Below are 21,107 nucleotides of genomic sequence, written 5' to 3'. Positions count from 1 at the left end.
CTTATCACTGCCATGTATTGTACCTGCCTCCCTGGAATTTCCCCATTCACCTGCACGTACACCAAAAAAGTATTTATAAAATTACTGATCCTGTTCATATTATTTTAAAACACTGTTAAATTTTATCAAAATGAATGGCTAAACAAAAACAGACCTAATGTGGTGATACAACCAAGACTTGGAGTTTTGTTAAAAAAACTTGGATTGAAGGTATAATATTGTAAAGGTCAAGAGACATTTCAGCTATTGGACATAATAATTAAGCGATGTGCATAGGTTTGCTCAGATATTTTGTGGCAGATTCTTTACTTTTTTAGATAGATAGTTAACTTCATACTTATCAAAATGTAATTTCAACTTTTCTTTGTCATGTTGCTAGATTTCAAGCACAACTTTTTCAGAGGAAATAAACACCAATTTAAAATTCAAAACATGATTTTAATGAATACTAATGGCAGGCTACCAAAGAATGTTATTATGCCAAGAAAAGGACTTTAAAATAAGGGACTGGCAGAAAAAAAAAAACATGTAGCTCAAACTTTCATTCCACAGTTTTTACAACGTAGCATTAGTTATGCTATATTTTAAATACAACAAATTATCAAATTAAATTATAAATCACTATATTGTATGAGGAGTGTAATTTCAAATCAGATTCAAAAGATGCAGAAACATTTCATTACAATGTGAAAATTATTTGTGCAAAGCAATGATTTTTGCTATTGAAATTGTTTGCTCAGTTTCCAGCTTAACCCGCGTGGGATTTCTGATGTTCATTAGGCAAAATGGCGACTCGAAAACCGACCCTGCATGAACATTACAACAGTTTTGTTACCAAGATCATTCAGCTCCATCAAGCAAACCTAAGTGTGAACATGAGTACATTCAGGCAAAAGGATAGCTTGACTTCCCTGCCAAATCCTGCTGTATTTGATTTAAACTCCTTCCCTCTGACACAATGTAATGGAAGATATTGGGAGTAAAAATGGATGACTGTACAGATGGCCTTCTAAGCTATCTCAGTTTTTGTTGTTTTTTTAATACCGAGATGATGTTACTTTGACTTTACTTTACCCATTAGATTTTTCTTTGTATTCATTTCTGGTTTAAATAAAATAATGTAACACTTAGGTAAAAAAATGCAAAATAACAAAGCAAAACTGGATGCCAGAATTGCAAATATTTCTACAGCTACAGTGTACTTCCCTGGTGAGCTGATGTATGCAGGAATAAAAGTGATCCAAACAGCACAGAATATCAGAATGCTAAATGTGATAAATTTGGCTTCATTGAAGTTGTCTGGAAGCGTTCGAGCCAGAAATGCCAGAACAAAGCACAATGCAGCAAGAAAGCCTATATAACCTAAAACTGCGTAAAATGCTGTTACTGATCCAACATCACACTCTAAAATAAGTATTTCTGTAAAATGTGTATTTTTGTTGGGATAGGGAGGTGACACCATTAACCAAAGTGTACATATTATAACTTGTATAAATGTGAACATGCAAACACTTAATCGCTGCTGCATGGCTCCAAACCACTTCATGACATTATTACCTGGCAGTGTGGCTCTGAAGGCCATTAAAACCACAATAGTTTTTCCAAGGACACAAGATATGCACAAAACAAATGTGATGCCAAATGCTGTGTGGCGTAGCATACAAGACCACTCAGTGGGCTGACCAATGAAAGTAAGAGAACACAGGAAGCAAAGTGTTAATGAAAACAGGAGAAGGAAACTTAATTCTGAGTTATTTGCTTTAACAATTGGTGTGTCTCTCTTAAGGTAAAAGACAAATGCTATAGAAATTGTAAGAGAAGCTCCCAGCAGTGCTAATGAAACAAGCAATATCCCCATATTTTCTTCGAATGACAAGAATTCAATATCCTTTAAAATGCACTGGTCTTTTTGTTTATTCGCCTTGTACTCCAATGAACACTTCAAACAATCAGTAGAATCTGTAATAACAAAAAAGTCATACATTTCAGTTTAACAGCATATCAGCAACCTTGTTTTAAAATGCACAATTAATTGTTGGACACAGAAGTAGATGTTTGATTGAATCATGCAGAAAACAACATAGAAATTAAAATCTTCATTTATTTATTTTCTTAGTTGCTTTTACATTTCTGCTGACAGTGGAATGGAGAGTATGTTAGCTGTTGAAGCAAGTATAGTGAGTTTTATATACTACAAAAAGTGAACTTAGATTATTATTATTTTTTATATTTATTTCCCAAGTTTATTTTTCTTCCATAAGCAACACTGGTTTGGTTTAAACAGTTGTTAGATCAAGTGGCTTTATTGTCATGTCATCCATAGATAATGTTGCAGTACACAGTGCACTGTAAAAAATGTTTTGTTGGATCAACCTAAATAAATTACTTCACAAGGTAACAAGCAATTTAATTGATTTCTTTCAAATTTTAAAAAGTATTTGAGTAAACTTAATTCATTTGAGTTTGTTTTAACCTTTTCAAAAACTTGAATAAAAGCAAAAAATGTATTTAGCTCAAACCAAATTTCTTTAAAAACTCAAATTAACTGCGGTGGGCTGGCACCATGCCCGGGGTTTGTTTCCTGCCTTGTGCCCTGTGTTGGCTGGGATTGGCTCCAGCAGACCCCCATCATCCTGTAGTTAGGATATAGCGGGTTGGATAATGGATGGATGAACTCAAATTAAAATTTTGTCCATTATTGTATTCACTGTAATGCCAACTTAAATTTTATATATATACAGTGATCCCTCGCTATATCGTGCTTCGCCTTTCGCGGCTTCACTCTATCGCGGATTTTATATGTAAGCATATTTAAATATATATCACAGATTTTTTGCTGGTTCGCGGATTTCTGAGGACAATGGGTCTTTTAATTTCTGGTACATGCTTCCTCAGTTGGTTTGCCCAGTTGATTTCAAGGGACGCTATTGGCAGATGGCTGAGAAGCTACCCAACGTACTTTTCTCTCTCTCTTGCGCTGACTTTCTCTGATCCTGACGTAGGGGGATTGAGCAGGGGGGCTGTTCGCACACCTAGACGATACGGACGCTCGTCTAAAAATGCTGAAAGATTATCTTCACGTTGCTATCTTCTGTGCAGCTGCTTCCTGAAGCGACATGCTGCACGGTGCTTCGCATACTTAAAAGCTCAAAGGGCACGTATTGATTTTTGACTGTTTGTTTTTCTCTGTCTCTCTCTCTCTCTCTCTCTGCTCCTGACGGAGGTGGTGTGAGCTGCCGCCTTCAACAGCTTTGTACCGGCGGTGCTTTGCATACTTAAAAGCCAAACAGCCCTATTGATTTGTTTTCTTTCCTCTGTCTTTCTGACAGACTCTGCTCCTGTCGCGCACTCCTTTGAAGAGATAGATAGATAGAGGAAGATATGTTTGCATTCTTTTAATTGTGAGACAGAACTGTCATCTCTGTCTTGTCATGGAGCACATTTTAAACTTTTGAAAAAGAGACAAATGTTTGTTTGCAGTGTTTGAATAACGTTCCTGTCTCTCTACAACCTCCTGTGTTTCTGCGCAAATCTGTGACCCAAGCATGACAATATAAAAATAACCATATAAACATATGGTTTCTACTTCGCGGATTTTCTTATTTCGCGGGTGGCTCTGGAACGCAACCCCCGCGATGGAGGAGGGATTACTGTAGTCACAAACTCGAGGCAGAGTCATATAAAGGTTTGGGGCAGCCACCCGTATAATTTGGTTTCCTGGCTGCAAGGTTGCTTTTCAAAATAATACAGCACTGATGTGCACAAAACCGAGTCCAAACAGAACTGAGGGAACAGGGAAAAGGTGGAGGCTTTTAAAGGGGGAGACAGGAAGTGAAGTCAAAGGGGTCGGGCTCATGTAGGTCTTCTGCCATTGGTGCGAGCCCGGACATGACATCACAGGGGTCGGAGCCGGCAAGGTCTCCAAAGCGATTTTTTGCTTTAGACTAAATAGAAGAAGTTACATTAAGCAACAGCAAGGTTTTTCAATTTGAAGTAAAGCAAAAAATTACGTTAGGTGAACAAACATATTAATATAGTTCATTACAACTACTAAAATGACCTTAAATCAAAAAGAGCCCTTTTTCTCTTTTTAGAGTGTGGCACTAAATAAGAAGGACTGCAGTGCAGCATGTACACAAACAGAGCATATATAACATAACTCAGGACCAGTGTAAGTTAAATAGTAATAATAATTTAAGAAAACTGTTATACAATACTCTGCTAAATTGTATTATACTAACAGAGGTGGTGCAGTGGCAGGGCTGCTGTCTTGCAATAAGAAGACTGTCTGAGTGGGTTTCGTCAAGGTGATCTGGCTTCGTCCCACTGTCCAAAGACATGCAGGTTAGGCACATTGGCAACATTAAACTGGCCCTACTCTGTGTGTGTGTGTGTGTGTGTGTGTGTGTGTGTGTGTGTGTGTTCAGCTTGCGATAGACTAGAGCCTTGTCTAGGGACTTGTTCCTGCCTAGCAGCCTAGGCTAGGATAGGCTCCAGTCTACTGTGACCCTGCTCGGCATTAAGCGGTCATAGAAAGTGGTGTTGTATGGTATACTAATAGATAAGTGAATAAATAATAGGTAGAAGAATAGATAGTAAAAAATTAAAATAGACAGTAATAAATGAGATAACAAATAATAATGCAACTAATTGTAATAACAACTAATAATAGAGTAGTAACATATATCCTGACTATAGAAAGACTACTAGGAACAGATCTTGAACTGGGGGCTGGGACAGCACAGAGTTTGTACAGTTAAGGGGTAGATGCTTTTGCACGTCCTGGAAGAACTGGTTTGAATGCCTGATATCTTCTGCCAGATTGAAAATTGACACTTTTGAATAGGTTAATGTTATACTTATTCTCCAATTACAGTTATGCCCATTAAGTTCTTATTGATTCATCTAAATAAAAATGTGTACAGCAATGACATACCAGATTTGTTGCTAATTTCCCCTTCAGCACAAGGTATGCAATCAAAGCAGCAAATAGGTCTTCCTTTCTGCACAGCCTTACGAGTGCCTGGACGGCAGCTTTCACTGCACACAGACTTGGGCACCTAAAGAAAAAGTTTATTAAGTTGTACATCTACCCAGGAACAGAATCATAAATAAAGATAAAAGACGTGCTGTTCTAACAGGCTTGGATGTTCTCTTGCTTTTGAAGAACAAGTGTTCTACAAAAATCATGTGATGGAAAAAAAGACTAGCTCGTTTAAAAAGATTAAGCTTAGTGGTAGTTTGTTTTGATTTTTTAAAGATTGCATTAATAAACATACTAAAATATTATTTCTATTGCAAAATAATTATAGTTTTACCTCATTTCTTTTGAAACCAGCCCAGACAATGTTGTTATAATCTATCACAAATTTCCCCTCAGACAAAAATGCATAATATTCGCCAACTGTTACAAATTCAATCATGCCATCTCTGTTGAGCTGCCAGTTTATCAAATCATATGCTTTGCCTTTGGCTGCTGGATCTCCATTTGCATCAAAGTAAAAATTTTCTCCATAGCTGGTTGAAAAATTTACATATTTTAGGTAATTCAGAACCTGCAAGAACATAAATGCTTTGCTGAAAAGTAATTCTTTTATTTCTCTCATTAGGAAAAACAGCTTTATTTACCTGTGATGGGTCAATTGGCATTTTCACAGAGCATGTCCCATTGGGAGCAGGTCTTTTTTCATTCTGGCATGATAACAAATTATGCAGTGAATATGCTACCGCATAGACTGCCTTATATACATTAGCGGAATATTCATTGTTCATTAAATCATCATACTGATTTCTTATATTATTTAAACTTTCAGATCCTGTGCAAGCAGAAAGTTTTGCATTAGTCTGTTTAGACACAGAGCAGTTAAATAAAAATTCCCAGAAACTGTTCATGCCAGTGTTGCCAGGAGTCATAGATGGGTGAACATTCAGTAAAAATTCCTGCAGACCTGGGATCACTGAAGTACTAATGGCAGTCCCAATAGCTCCATTCAACAGTTTGTAGTATTTTACAATTGTGGGGTTTTTGGCTGAAATCCAAGACTGAGTTCCAATCCACTGATATCCAGTAACATTCTGATTAAATAATTCATTCAGAAGATATTCCAGATCACTGAAAGAAACAAAAGCTACAATCACTTTTGAAGTGGACTTTTTAATGATATCTGCAATCTTAATAAACTTTTCTTTTGGATATGTTCTGTAAATGGCCTCCGAATATTCAATGCAAACTCCCTCATTCTGGGCAATTTGCTCAAATGTGGCCATACCAGAGTTGCCATAATCAGTATCACTTCTTATTGCTCCAACCCACGTCCAACCAAAATGTTTTACTAATTGCACCAAAGCTCGGCTTTGATAATAATCAGTTGGTGTTGTCCTGAAAAACGTGGGATAGAGATTTTTATTGCTGAGGCAGGCACAGCTGGCAGCATGACTGACCTGCAGTGAAACGAACAAAAAACAAACAGAACATACTAGTATAATAACTCAATTAAGGCATTGGCAGGAAAGCATATATGATATAATATTATCTATTTTATTAATTGAAAATAAAGAAGACTTTCTCACCGCTGGAATGTTGAAAGGACCAATAGATGTTGTGAATCCTACTACCGGAGAGGAATTGGTCTGTCCAACAATCACAGGTGCTCTTGATTTTTCATTGCAGCCGTCCATCTGTCCATCTTCCTGACCATTCACTAAAGCCATTGCTGACTGAAGTGCTAAACGCACATCTCTGCAGGTATCATAAATCTTATAGCCCAGATTGATGCCAGGCAGGATATCAGTCCTATTATTTATCTCTTCGATTGCAAAAATAAACGTCTGAGTACACTGGAGTTCTCTGAAGTTCAAACTGTTTAAATCAAAAGTATTTTTAATTTTTTTGGAACCTTACCAATTAATATATATAACTGAAATTATGGAAACATTTGCAAGACAAGCAAAATAAACCCAGTGCATAATAATTTTAAAGTCACAAAAACAACCAATGCACAAAATAATGTAGAAATAGATTGATGTTGACAATGTCCTGGATATATCAAGTTTATGCGTTGTTACGTTTGGTATTATTTTGCTCAATGATCACAATCACAGCATTGTCACTTGAAACAAGAATACAACACAACAATTCAGTTTAAAGAATAAATATCAGCATTTTATTCTTAACTTGTCTTTCTTCAACACACACTGTATCATTGCTTCTATTTGTCTCTGCTGTTCTGGTTTACCATTTTATGCGACTTTGTTGTACTGCTTATATTGTATGCATGTTTTATACAATGTATACCAAATTGTTTCAACTATTTTGAGTTTTGCTAAAAAAAGTATATTTAAAGAATAATTTTTGTTTGAAGAGCAATATTATATATTAATGCCAGCAGAGTAGCAGAAATAAAGTTGTAGTAAACCAAATAACAAAAAAATTCTTTTCTAGATGGCAGGCCAACATCCCAAGTTGAGGAGAAGGGAAAATGACAACAGAATGAAGAGTGCCATTAAAGTCCATTATAGAGTGGAGGGAATGCAATGGAGGTAAACACTCAGAAAGTAACAGGCTGGAGGAGAGTGCATACACCATGCCTTCAGGCTGATGAGGGAATAATTTCTCAAAGTTACCTAAAGTTTTTCCAAAACTTACCTATTACAAATACTGAGTATTAATATTATTATTAATAATATTGTACATCACAAAACAAAACCTCCCCTATGATCAAAACTTTCAAAAGTTTTTTCTGAAAGAAATAAAATTTGATAATTCTGACCCATGCCTTTCACCATGCATCACCTCCTTTTAAGTTCTGAAACAATAAAAAAACACACTATCCGTGGCATTACTTTTAATTTTTTATGATGCTTTTAGAAAAGCATGCTTAAAGTGTATTCTCCTGCAATAAAAAAGACAAAAGGAAAGAATAACTTACACTTTGCACACTGATTCTTCTGGTATGTTTTTAAATGTTAAGGTGACATCTATGGGGCTGTCATGTAGAGAAAACATGCCACCAATTATTATATCTCCTGGTTTTGAAAAAACTGGAAGTTCTGTTTTTCTCCACAGCTTACAAGTAGACATTTCTCCCTTTACTGAGACAGTCATGAACAGTACTAACAAGCAGACCATTTTAACCCGACTCTTCAAAGTCTCAAGTGTAGGATTTATATAGTGTTTTTCACAACTTGTTTATATTGTATTATAATTGGACAAAGAGTGTTTTTTTAACTTAGTAATTCCCAAACTTAATTCCATATAGAATTTGCCTCAAGAGGGACAGATGCCTCAGATTTTCCATCTCAAAAATCATTACAATATAATGCAATTAGTTTCCTTCAAAATTAATTTTCTGTTAGTACAGATTTTATTATCACATTTTTATGAAGAAAAAAACTGTATCATAGTATCTGTGCAATACTACTTATAGGATAATACTATTTATTTGTGATATATTTTTCTTATACTTAAAAGACATGCTATTCTGGTGAGCTTTCAGCAGTAAAAAGAACTACCCATAAATCTTCTCATTTTCAAAGGCATTTCTGTAATATAGTTTTATTTGTCTGCAAGAAAAAAAAGGCTATAAAAATTGTATGTAAAATTTTGTCACACTAATGTTTTTCTGCTATTGAAGTTACATTTTGTACCAGCCTCAAACTATTTCATTAGATCATTTCCAGTTACTGTGACTGTGAGTGACTGTAAAAGACATTAAAATATTAAGTTAACTAAAAGCACAAGAAATGCACAAAACAAATGCAATTCCATCAGTGTCGGCCAAAGCTCATGTAAAGCTCAAGAAAAAAAACAACAAACCACCATGCAAAAACAACTGCACAAAGACTATATGTAAAAAACAAAGACCCATTCATTTAGTAGGAAAGACCGATAGATGGCAAACTAAACATGTGCAAAGTGCACGAGAGGTTATAATGTAATAATAATAATCATAAACAGGTCCTTTCAGGCAAATGCATAATTACAAATATGTGAATGTAAGAATAAAGAGCATGATTATCTCTGGAACTATGTACATTATACATTATTTCATTTAAACATAGCCTTGCAGTAAAGAGACCAGGAATTGTGTCCCCTGTCCTCCCTGTATGCAGTTTGCATGTCCTCCCTGTGCTGTATAGGTCTCCTTCTTTTTCTTCCCACTGTCCAAAGACATTCAAGTTTGGCAAATTTCCAACACTAAATTGGCCCAGGTGTGTGGTTGGGTTGTGAGTGTGTTTGCCCCACAATGGACTGGCGCCCTGTCCAATATTTGTTCCTGCCTTGAGCTGTGTGCTAACTGGGATAGGCTCTGGCACCACTTGCAACCGTGGTTTGGATTAAGCAGGTTAGAAAATGACATGACATGATATTTACACGTAACACAGTAAGTGCAGAGCTTTCACAATAGACATTTAATAAAATTTAAGGACTAACATGACAATGAAATCTTTTAACAGTTTTACCATCCTGGACTTATTTGCTGCAAAGTCCTTCATTACGTTGTTGCATGAAATTTGACCAGGATACTCATGGTGGATTAATTAGATAATCTGCTGGGCAGAATACTCTAAAAAATTGTTTAGATACTGAATACTGAATATATTGAACTGAATATATTGAGATTTGTATTCTAATTGAATACTCGGAATGTGTACCTTATTCTGAATACTTTATGAATACTTTTCTTATATTTTCAAGAAATGATATATAGCCTAAATAATAAAAATGGTATAACAAGTTAAACAAATTTAAATTAAATTGTGACCTAAAAATGCACTTCAATCTATGTCAGTTCAAACCCATTTTGAGCCTTAGCCAGGGTGGACAGACCCTTGTTGTCCAAAGCACCCAGCAGGTAACAGAACCCTCTCAGTATCATCAAAGTTTGACTCATGCCGCCCTAAGTGTCTGGAGCACATGCCCTTTAACTTTCATAAATGGTGCCCCTCAAATGACAGCATCCTAAGCGTCCCCCTATGTCACCTAATGGATTGACTTGTTCTGACTTAAGCTTCACATTAAACTCTATTTTTAATCAAAAAAAGGGGAAACCAACTTTTTCAAGAAAATGTTATTAATAAAAGTTAAAAAAAATGACTCCATCTCAGATTATGCCTTAGCCAGTTCACATTTATGAGTTGTTCTTCTTTTAAGAAACCAATTTAAACAAAATTATCATAAAAAGCCAAAATCAGGTTATGGTTTTTTGACATGGCAAACTTATACATAACCAACCTGACAACTAAATAATTCATTTTCATAATTCCATCCATTAATTTTTTTAATCCATTTTAAGATTTATTTTATCATACACAGTGAAATGTCAAAAATGGAAAAAACATTCTTACAAGGAATGTACAGTTTGTCAGCCAAGTATACAGAATCGAAATTTAAAAGGAATGCTCACTCCATTTTCCAGAGCCTTTTTTATAAATAGAAAAATGTCACAGTCAAATGCGTTTTGTCTGCATACTCACACACAATTCATTTAGCATTAACTGTTTTGTGTTTGTGTGTGAGTGTGTTCACTCTGCAATTGATCGGCCTCCTATCTTGGGGTTGTTCCTTGCCTTGCTCAGGAAAATGAATTGGAAGATAGCTGGGTGGATGTATGTTTTTTAGAAATGATGTCTGTGATGTATGCATTATGCCTACACCACATAAATTACAGATTAGATTGTAATGTAGCTCAACAATGTAGCTCAAATTGCTTTACAGAATGACAAAAAAAAGTTACAAGAAGAGAAAACTATTAAGATTAAGCAATAATATTAAAGAAATAAATAACAACAAAACAAGATAAGGTCAGATGGCCAGAAGGACAGAAAAAACAAGAAAAACTCCAGTTAGGCTGGAGAAAGACACAAAATCTGCAGGGGTAACAAGGCCAAAGGTCCACCCAGCCCCAACTGGGCATTCTACCTAACATAAGTGTTCCTAAATCAATCCTCTTAGTTTTCATGCTTCACATGATAGGATTTGATGAAGTTGGTCTTGTGAACAGCTGGGACAATCACCTTCATTCCATCATCTCAGGGAGCTGCATGGTGCTTTGATCAGATGGTGGTAGCGTGGACCACCAACAAAGAAGAACCAGAAAAAAACAGCAGAGAATAGTGATGATTAATACAAATTGCATACCTCTGAAGAATATGATAATTGTATGCCCATACAGTATAGTCTATTAGGAATACAACTGAAAAGTAACTATGAAAAAGCCAAATTAAAATAATGGGTTTTTAGAAGTTTTTTAAAATGTTATAAAATGAAGAATTTCTGTAGGAAACGTATTGCATATTTGAGATGCATAACAGCAAAAGGCTGCCTCACCACTTCTTTTAAGTTTGGCTTTTGGAATTATAAGCAGATTTCCAATCGAAGATCTAAGGTTACGACTTGAAGTGTAGGGGGGCAGGCATTTCAAAATAAAGGACAGTGCAAGATTAACTAAAGCTTTGTAAACCATTAGTAGTAGTATTTTAAAGTCAAATCTGAACAACACCGGTAATCAATGTAACGACCTTAAACTGGTGAGATGTGCTCAAATTTCCTTTTTCTAGTTAAGATTCTGGCTGCTGTATTCTGCACTACTTGCAGTTGATTGATTATTTGTTAGTCCTGAGAGACGTGCATTACAATAATCTAGTCGACTAAAAACAAAAACGTGAACTAAGTTATAAAAGGTCTAACTTTTCCTATATTCTTTAAGTGAAAAAATGCAGTCCTAGTAATTTGGTTAATGTATGATTTAAAGGTTAGCTGAGAGTTGATGACTACCCCCAAATTTTTTACATCAAGAAATCAAGTTTATTTCTAATATGCTCGCTATATCTGTGTTTGACAATCACTAAGATTTCTGTTTCATCCTTATTTAGTTTGAAATTATTGTAATGAGACTGAGAGTTTCAGTTACAAACAAATTTACAAATTTTAGGCATTTCTAGAAACAATGTCACTACTTTCAGAGTTATACCTGTTTGCAGGACAAGATGAGTGTATGGACATAATAACTCAAAAATCAGTCACTCAATAAACATAAAAAGTGACACAGTTATTAGCACTGCAAATATATTTCAACAGATTTACATGTAAATAATAATTATGTTATTGTGCCCCAACTGTAGAACAACATTGCAAGGACAATATTTGTTTTCCACAAAAGAATATTCTTTCCTTTTATTTCACATATGGTCCTGTAATATTTTACTGTTACAGGTTTAGTCATTAGGGGCAAAAGGCAAAGGATAATGGGGTGGAAAAGTCCAGAATGATGGAAGTGAAGGGGATGATATGAAATTAATTGGTCTCACCAGAAACAATGCCCAGGACCAAGTAGAGTGAATAATAAGACTGGAGAGGTTAAACTGGTGATGATTATAATGATGAATATTTTATTGTTATATTCACAACTAAATTTGTAAAATTCATGTGCTGCACACATCAAATTTTCTTATTTATGTGAACAGCTCTCTTGTGTATTTTGTAAAGACACTTGTGATCATGACAGTTTGAGAAAGCTTGACTAATTGACTGAATGATGCAGTGGGCAATATGTTGTATTAGAGAGGGGTTGATTATACAATACAATACAATTTATTTTTTGTATAGCCCAAAATCACACAAGAAGTGCCACAATGGGCTTTAACAGGCCCTGCCTCTTGAAAGCCCCCCAGTCTTGACTCTCTAAGAAGACAAGAAAAAACTCCCAAAAAAACCCTTGTAGGGAAAAAATGGAAGAAACCTTGGGAAAGGCAGTTCAAAGAGAGACCCCTTTCCAAGTAGGCTGGGCGTGCAGTGGGTGTCAAAAAGAAGGGGGTCATTACAATACAGTACAATACACAGAATAGAACAAACCCTCAATACAGTATAAAAATTTTAGAAGTACGGAGTATGATTTAACAGTAGATAATATCACATAATATGATTTGGATTTGTTTAGAGTCTTGGAGACTTCATTCATCAAGCTGCCTCCCCCGTTTGGCCATTCCACAGCTGAAATAGCGCTAATCTGATGAAAGGACCCCTCTTTCCCATGATTCCTGTGATCCTCCATCAGGGATGACTTTACCTTAGGCAGGCAAAACAACTTGGCAGGTGGGCCATGGCACCAAGTGCCACATTTGGGTACTGAGAAGAGAAACAGAATAGGTGAGGGTTAGTATCCAGTTATAACTATCATGTTACTTATGTTTTAGTGCTAATGATTAACAACAGAGATTCAGTATGTACAGTTAATCAGCAGCTCTAGTCAGGATATGCTAAACTGAAGTAATGGATTTAAAACCTGAGACCGAAGGGGCATCTCTTATAGTAGCAGGCATACCATTCCACAGTTTAGGGGCACTGTAATTAAAAGATCGACCTCCCACCATTATTTAATTAATTCTTGGAATCATAAGAAGACCAGCATCTTGAGATCTTAATGTGCGCTCTGGTGTGTAAGTCATGATAAGTTCAGATAAGTAAGTCGGACCTTGGCAATTAATGCTTTATATGTTAAAAGGAGGATTTTGAAATTTGCCCTAAACTTAACCGGGAGCCAGTGTAAGGATTTAAGAACTGGAGTTATGTGTTCGTATTTTCTTGTTCTTGTAATAATTCTTGCAGCAGCATTTTGGATTAACTGGAGGCTGTATAAAAAACAGTTTGAACATCCAATGAACACCGCATTGCAGTAGTCAATCCTACTAGAAATAAATGCATGAATTAATTTCTCAGACTCCTGTTTATTTAGAAAGCGCCTTAATTTCCCAACATTTTTAAGATGGAAGAAATATGATTTGGACAACTTTGTAATGTGCACTTTAAATAACATGCTAGAGTCAAAGATAACTCCTAGATTGCGGGCTGATTCAGTAAAATTAATGGTGATTCCAACTGAGTTAAATGATGACAGAATATTGTTGTGATCAGCGTCATTCCCTCCAACAATTAACATCTCTGTTTTATCTGTGTTTAAAGACAAGTAGTTCTCATCCATCCACTCCTTTAATTCACTAACACTACTAATTAAAGACATCGGAGAAACTTCATTTGATCTAAATGAAATGTATAACTGGGTGTCATCTGCCTACGAGTGAAAATTAACATTATGTTTCCTAATTATAGATCCCAGTGGAAGCATGTAAATTGAGAATAGATTATACATATCTTATTGAATAAAACAGCCTTAGTTCGTCTTGCTTCAATATTCACACCATAAAGCAATAATGGTTCTTTTATCTATATGCAGGTTGTGAACACTAGAGGGCACTACTGTGGCTTACCTATGCACACAATAAAGATAGGGATTCCAGAAAAGGGTTTTTATTAAAGGGGAAAAATGCAAATAAAGTGCAAAAAAACAGGATAAAAATAGTCAAATAAGGATTGTCCATTTGGTTGTAATGTAGGACTCCTATACCTCTTTTGATGACCAATTCATCTCATCAGACAAGTACTTCCTCCCTACCCTCCCATTGTCCAGCTCCATTTTTTTAAACTCCTTTTGATGACTTGAGGATCCGGTGTCACTTCTAGGCTCAATGGTGACTTTATACTTTTAACAATGATCCCTCACCCTGTTTATTAGCTGAGGGTCAATCATTTCAATTAAATAATGAGTAGCCTGTATATCGGGGAGAAGTTTTTTGCAGATGTCCCTGCCAATTGCCTGCCTATAGATTTCCCTTTTTAGGTCATTTCAGAGCCTTGTTACTACCATGTATTGTATTAAAAAGGCAAAACAGAAACATACTTAACATGGTATTACAACCAAAACATGGGGTTTTATTAAAAGAATATAGGGTTGCATCATTAAAAGATAAAGTGACATTTCAGCTATTTGATATAATAAGCAATGTGCAAAGATTTGCTCTGGTAACCTATAGTAGATTATTTACTTTTTAAGACTTGTATTTAACATGATACTACTCAGAATGTAATGTTAGCTTTTTCAGAGGAAAAAAAAGTCAAACAAAGTATCATTTTAATCAATACTATTCAAAAGATAGCAAAGAATGGTTTTATTTAAAAAAAAAAAGACTTTGAAATAAGGGATTGACAGAAATAAAAAAAAAATCAAACCTCTACATCAAACTTTCTTTCCAAACTTTGTACAATATAGCATTGCTTGTTCTTATTTTAAATATAATTTAAAAAATCAAATGAAATTCTATGCTTCTATATTGTATAAAGAGTGTATTTTCAAAACAGATTAAAAAGACCATGAAAGGCTGCATTATAATTTGAAAAATTATTTTTGCAAAATGAAGTTTTTTGTCCTGGAAACTGTTTGCTCAGTTTACATTTCCCACTTGTCCGTGTGAGATTTCCCAAGTACAGGCTAAATGGCACCTCTAAATCAGCCTTGTATGAACATTAGAATAGTTTTATTGATCAGACCATTCAGCACCATGAAGCTCACCAAGTAAACCTAAGTGTGAATGTGAGTACATTCAGGCCAATGATAGGCTGACTGTCTTGCCAGATCCTGCTGCATTTAATGTAAACTTCAGCTCCCTGACATAATGTAATGGAAAATATTGGAAAACAATGGATTGATGTACAATTGGACTTTTAATTTATCTCTGTGCATGTTATTATTTTAACTGTGAGATCATGTCACTTTGGCTTCATTTTACCCATTAGATTTTTCTTTGTATTCTTCTCTGGTTTTAATAATATAATGTAACACTTAGGTAAAAAAATGCAAAATAACAAACCAAAACTGGAAGCCAGAATTGCAAATATTTCGACAGCTACAGTGTACTTCCCTGGTGAGCTGATGTATGCAGGAATAAAAGTGATCCAAACAGCACAGAATATCAGAATGCTAAATGTGATAAATTTTGCTTCATTGAAGTTGTCTGGAAGTTTTCGGGCCAGAAATGCCAGAACAAAGCACAATGCAGCAAGAAAGCCTATATAACCTAAAACTGCATAAAATGCTGTTTTGGATCCAAGGTCACACTCTAAAATAATGATTTCTGTAAAATGTGCCATGTTTTTGTTGGGGAAGGGAGGTGACACCATTAACCAAAGTGTACATATAATAACTTGTACCAAAGTGAACATGCACACACTTAATCGCTGCTGCGTGGCTCCAAACCACTTCATGACATTATTACCTGGCAGCGTGGCTCTAAATGCCATTAAAACCACAATAGTTTTTCCAAGAACACACGATATACACAAAACAAATGTGATGCCAAAAGCTGTATGGCGCAGCATACAAGACCACTCAGTGGGCTGACCAATGAAAGTAAGAGAACACAGGAAGCAAAGTGTTAATGAAAACAGGAGAAGGAAACTTAATTCTGAGTTGTTTGCTTTAACAATTGGTGTGTCTCTCTTACGGTAAAAGACAACTCCTATTGCAATTGTAAGTGAAGCTCCCAGCAACGCTAAAGTAACAAGCAATATCCCCATATTTTCTTCAAATGACAAGAATTCAATTTCCTTTAAAATGCACTGGTCTTTTTGTTTATTTGCCTTGTACTCCAATGGGCACTTCACACATTCAGTAGAGTCTGCAATAACAAAAACATTTCGGATTAACAGCATATCCATAATCTTTTTTTTAACGTGCACAATTAAATTTTGGACACAGGATTAGACACTTGATTAAAAACTGCAGAAAACAACATAAAAATTAATATCTTCATTTATGATTTTTATGGCAGTTTTTCTCAGTTTTGCTGACATACTGTATATGGAGTACAATGTACTACACTAAGCACACCAAGATTCAACCCTAATTTTATTTCATCAGGTTTGAGAAGGTTAATGTTATACTTATTCTCCAGTTCTACATAAGACATTGATCCCATTGATTCCCCTCAAAAACAAATCCAAATTAATTACAAATTCTAATCATGCTTCAAGCATTTCTGAAACTCTGAACTAGACAAGCTAGTTAGAAAATGGATGCAAAGAGGTGTAAATATGACTTGTTCACACTCATTCGATCAATCTGTTTTTAAAATTGTTTGAATCAGTTCAGGCATTTTAGGGCTGGCCCCATCCTGGAAACATTAAGTGGAAAACTTCACAGCTTAATTAGTTGTTTATAAATTTACTAGTGCATTGGATTGGCGATTCTAAATTGACCCTTGTGTGTGCTTGGTGTGTGGGTGAGTTTGTGTGTGTCCTGCGGTGGGTTGGCACCCTGCACGGGATTGATTCCTGCCTTGTGCCCTGTGTTGGCTGGGATTGGCTCCAGCAGACCCCCGTGACCCTGTGTTTGGATTCAGTGGGTTGGAAAATTAATGGATAAATGGATGGATGGATTTTATCACATGGCGCTGGAGCCAATTTGGGTAGCAACACAAACAAGCCAAGTGTAATTTCTGTACTGAATGTCATCAGATCACAGGGTACCCACCACACACTCACTCACATTTGGAATATCTTCTCTTCAGTAGAGTCACGTTCTTGTCTTTGGCATGGAATGCTGTTCAAGATGGGCACAACCGTGAAGTCTGAACCTACTTCACGTAGCAGGTGAAGTGCTCACTCACTCACTCACTCACTCACTCATTCACTCATACAAGGTCAGTTTAGAGATTTTAGCATTGAACTACTGATCCATTTAAATAAAAATGTGTACAGCAATGACATACCAGATTTGTTGCTGATTTCCCCTTCAGCACAAGGTATGCAGTCAAAGCAGCAAATAGGTCTTCCTTTCTGCACAGCCTTACGAGTGCCTGGACGGCAGCTCTCACTGCACACAGACTTGGGCACCTGAAGAGAAAGCTCATTACGTAGTACATCTACCCAGCATTAGAATCATAAATAAAGTTGGCAAAAATTATGAGATGAAAAAAAAATTAGCTTGTTTAAAAAGATTAGACTCATAAATAAAGATGAAAGATAGGTTGTTCTAAGAGGTTTAACTGTTAATTTTGCTTTAAGTTTTCTCTAAAAATCATGAGATGGAAAAGTACAATACCTTGTTTATAAAGATAAAGCTTTGTGGTAGTTTATTTGGCTTTCTTTTAAGATAACACAAATAAATTGATCAAAATATTCTTTGTGTGAGAAAAATAAATATAGTTTTACCTCATTTCTTTTGGAACCAGCCCAGACAATGTTGTTATAATCTATCACAAATTTCCCCTCAGACAAAAATGCATAGTATTCACCAACTGTTACAAATTCAATCATGCCATCTGCATTGAGCTGCCAGTTTACCAAATCGTATGTTTTGCCTTTTGCTGCTGGATCTCCATTTCCATCAAAGTAAAAATTTTCTGCATAGCTGGTTGAAAAATTTATAGATTTCAGGTAATTCAGCACCTGCAAGAACAGAAATGATTTGCTGAACAGAAATTATATTTTATCTCTTGTCTCTCTTTGTTGGAAAACATCTTTATTTACCTGTGATGGGTCAATCGGCATTTTGATAGAGCATGTCCCATTGGCAGTGGGTCTTTTTTCATTCTGGCATGATAACAGATTATGTAGTGCATAGGCTACCGCGTAGGTGGCCTTATATACATCACTAGAATATCCATTGTTTGATAAATCTGTATATTGATTATTTATATTACTTAAACTCTCAGATGCTGTGCAAGGAGGAAGGTCTGCATTGTTTTGCTTAGACAGAGAACAGTTAAATAAGAATTCCCAGAAACTATTCAGGCCAGTGTTGCCATGATTGTTAGATGGACGAACATTCAGTAAAAATTCCTGCAGACCTGGAATCACTGCACTGCTAACAGCAGTCCCAATAGCTCCACTCAACAGTTTGTAGTATTTTATAAATGTAGGGTTTCTGGCTGAAATCCAAGATTCAGTACCAATCCACTGATATCCTGTAACATTCTGATTGAATAACTCATTGAGAAGATATTCCAGATCACTGAAAGAAACAAAAGCTACAATCACTTTTGAAGTGGACTTTTTAATGATATCTACAATTTTAATAAATTTTTCTTTTGGATATGTTCTGTAAATGGGCTCTGAATACTCAATGCAAACTCCCTCCTTCTGGGCAATTTGCACAAATGTGGCCATACCATAGTTGCCATAATCAGTATCACTTCTTATTGCTCCAACCCACGTCCAACCAAAATGTTTTACTAATTGCACCAAAGCTCTGCTTTGATAATAATCACTTGCTATTGTCCTGAAAAACGTGGGATAGAGATTTTTATTACTGAGGCATGAACAGCTGGCACCATGACTGATCTGTAGGAAAGAAAGAAACAAGAAAAAATTTCCATCAATTATTTTAGGAAGGTATTGTAAGAAAAAATATATAATATTAATATTATCTGTTGTATTAAATATCATTTTAACTGAAAAATAAAGAAGACTTTTAACACTTTCTCACCGCTGGAATGTTAAAAGGACTAAGAGCTGTTGTGAATCCTATTACTGGGGAGGAATTGGTTTGTCCTACAATCACGGGTGCTCTTGATTGTTCATTACAGCCGTCCATCTGTCCATCTTCCTGACCATTCACTAAAGCCATTGCTGCTTGAAGAGCCAAACGCACATCTCTGCAGGAATCATAAATCTTATAGCCCAGATTGATGCCAGGCAGGATATCAGTCCTATTATTTATCTCTTCAATTGCAAAAATCATAGTTTGCGTACACTGGAGCTCTCTGAAGTTCAAACTGTTTAAATCAAAAGTGGGTTCTTTTTTAACTCTTCGGTACTTTTACAAAGAAAATTATAAAATCAAATGCAAGATAAATTCAAAATCAACCAAATACAAAATCATATTAAAACTACAGAAAACAACCAATGCAAAAAATAATTTAAAAATAGATTGATATTGATAAGATTCTTGGTGATTAAATAAATTAATATGTTTATGTATTATTATTTTTTATTGTATTTTAGGCAATGAGTACAATCACAACATTGTCACTTAAAACAAGAATAAAATGCATTACAACAATTTGTTTTATCTTGCTTCAACACATATTGCATCACTGCTTTCTATCTGTGTCTGCTGTTCGGACTGACTATTTCATATGACATTTTATGATGTTTATAGAAAAGCTTGCTTAAAGTATATTTATCTGCAAAAAAGAAAAAAGGAACAATAACTTACACTTTGCATACAGATTCTTGTGGCATGTCTTTAAATGTTAAGATAACATCTATAGGGCTGTCATGTACAGAAAACATGCCACCAATTATTATATCTCCAGGTTTTGAAAAAATTGGAAGTTCTGTTTTTCTCCACAGCTTACAAGTTGATGCTTCTCCCCTTACTGAGGCAGTCATGAACAGTACTAAGAAGCAGACCATTTTAACCAAACTCTTCAAAATCTCAAGCATTGGATTTATATAGTGTTTTTCAGACTTGTTTATACTGTATTATAATTAAACAAAGAGTCTTTTTCATTATGTAGTAATTCCCAAGCTTAATTCCATGTAGAATTTGTCTCAAAAGAGGGAGCTGCCTCAGATTTGTCATCTCAAAAATAATCATAATGCAATGTGAACCGTTATTCAAAATTCATTTTCTGTTAGTAATTTGTGATTTTTTCTCATAACTAAATGACATGCTAATCAGCTTTCAGCAGGAAAAGGGACTACACATAAAATTTTAACCTTCAAAGGCAATGTGTTTTATTTCTCTAATATAGTTTTCTTTGTGTGCAAGAAAAAAGGCTATACATTGATGCGCTGGAACAGGGGAGCCTGGCTGGCTATCATGTCCCCGTTTTTAACTGGGGAGGCCCTACAGGTTGTGCGAAACCTCCCTCCCAAAAGGCATGATGATTATGACTTCCTGAGGCAACAGATTCTCCTCCACACGGCTGTGAGCCCGGTGGCCAAGGGGCACCAGTTTCGTCTGTAAAATATTGATCCGGACCGCCCTATATGAAGACAGATCCAGGGCATAGTGGACCTGATTCAAAGCTGGATCCATGGAGACATTTTCGAATGCATTGTGGAGAAGCTTGCTATTGATGCAGTGCTGTTAGGGATAGGCAAGATCCTTTGTGATGAAATTCTATGTAACAACATCCACTTGCTGCTAGATCTGACCTGCAGACTGGAGGGTGCACAAGCCACCTGGAAACAACAGGGCTACCCTAGCTCAACTCAGACTTTGATCCAGCCAGAACCACAGGTAGAAGTTGCTATCTTGGGAACA

General features: G+C 35.6%; 1 protein-coding gene across 1 annotated transcript in view; it reads right to left on the bottom strand.

Moving 5' to 3' along the window:
- Window positions 1-495: 495 nt before the first annotated feature.
- Window positions 496-21,107, bottom strand: part of LOC114669587 (extracellular calcium-sensing receptor-like) — a 36,119-nt gene continuing 15,507 nt past the window's right edge. Inside the window, exons 3-5 of the mRNA XM_051922440.1 lie at window positions 18,044-18,280; window positions 17,602-17,725; window positions 496-1,959 (exon numbers count right to left, since the gene is read on the bottom strand). Of these exons, the coding sequence (XP_051778400.1) occupies window positions 1,055-1,959; window positions 17,602-17,725; window positions 18,044-18,280 (1,266 nt within the window). The 3' untranslated portion in view covers window positions 496-1,054. The remainder of the gene's footprint in view (window positions 1,960-17,601; window positions 17,726-18,043; window positions 18,281-21,107) is intronic.

This window comes from Erpetoichthys calabaricus, chromosome 2 (assembly GCF_900747795.2).
Source record: "Erpetoichthys calabaricus chromosome 2, fErpCal1.3, whole genome shotgun sequence".
Taxonomy (NCBI): domain Eukaryota; kingdom Metazoa; phylum Chordata; class Cladistia; order Polypteriformes; family Polypteridae; genus Erpetoichthys; species Erpetoichthys calabaricus.
The sequence above is the reverse complement of the archived record's forward strand: the minus strand, read 5'-3'. Positions and strand labels throughout refer to the sequence as shown.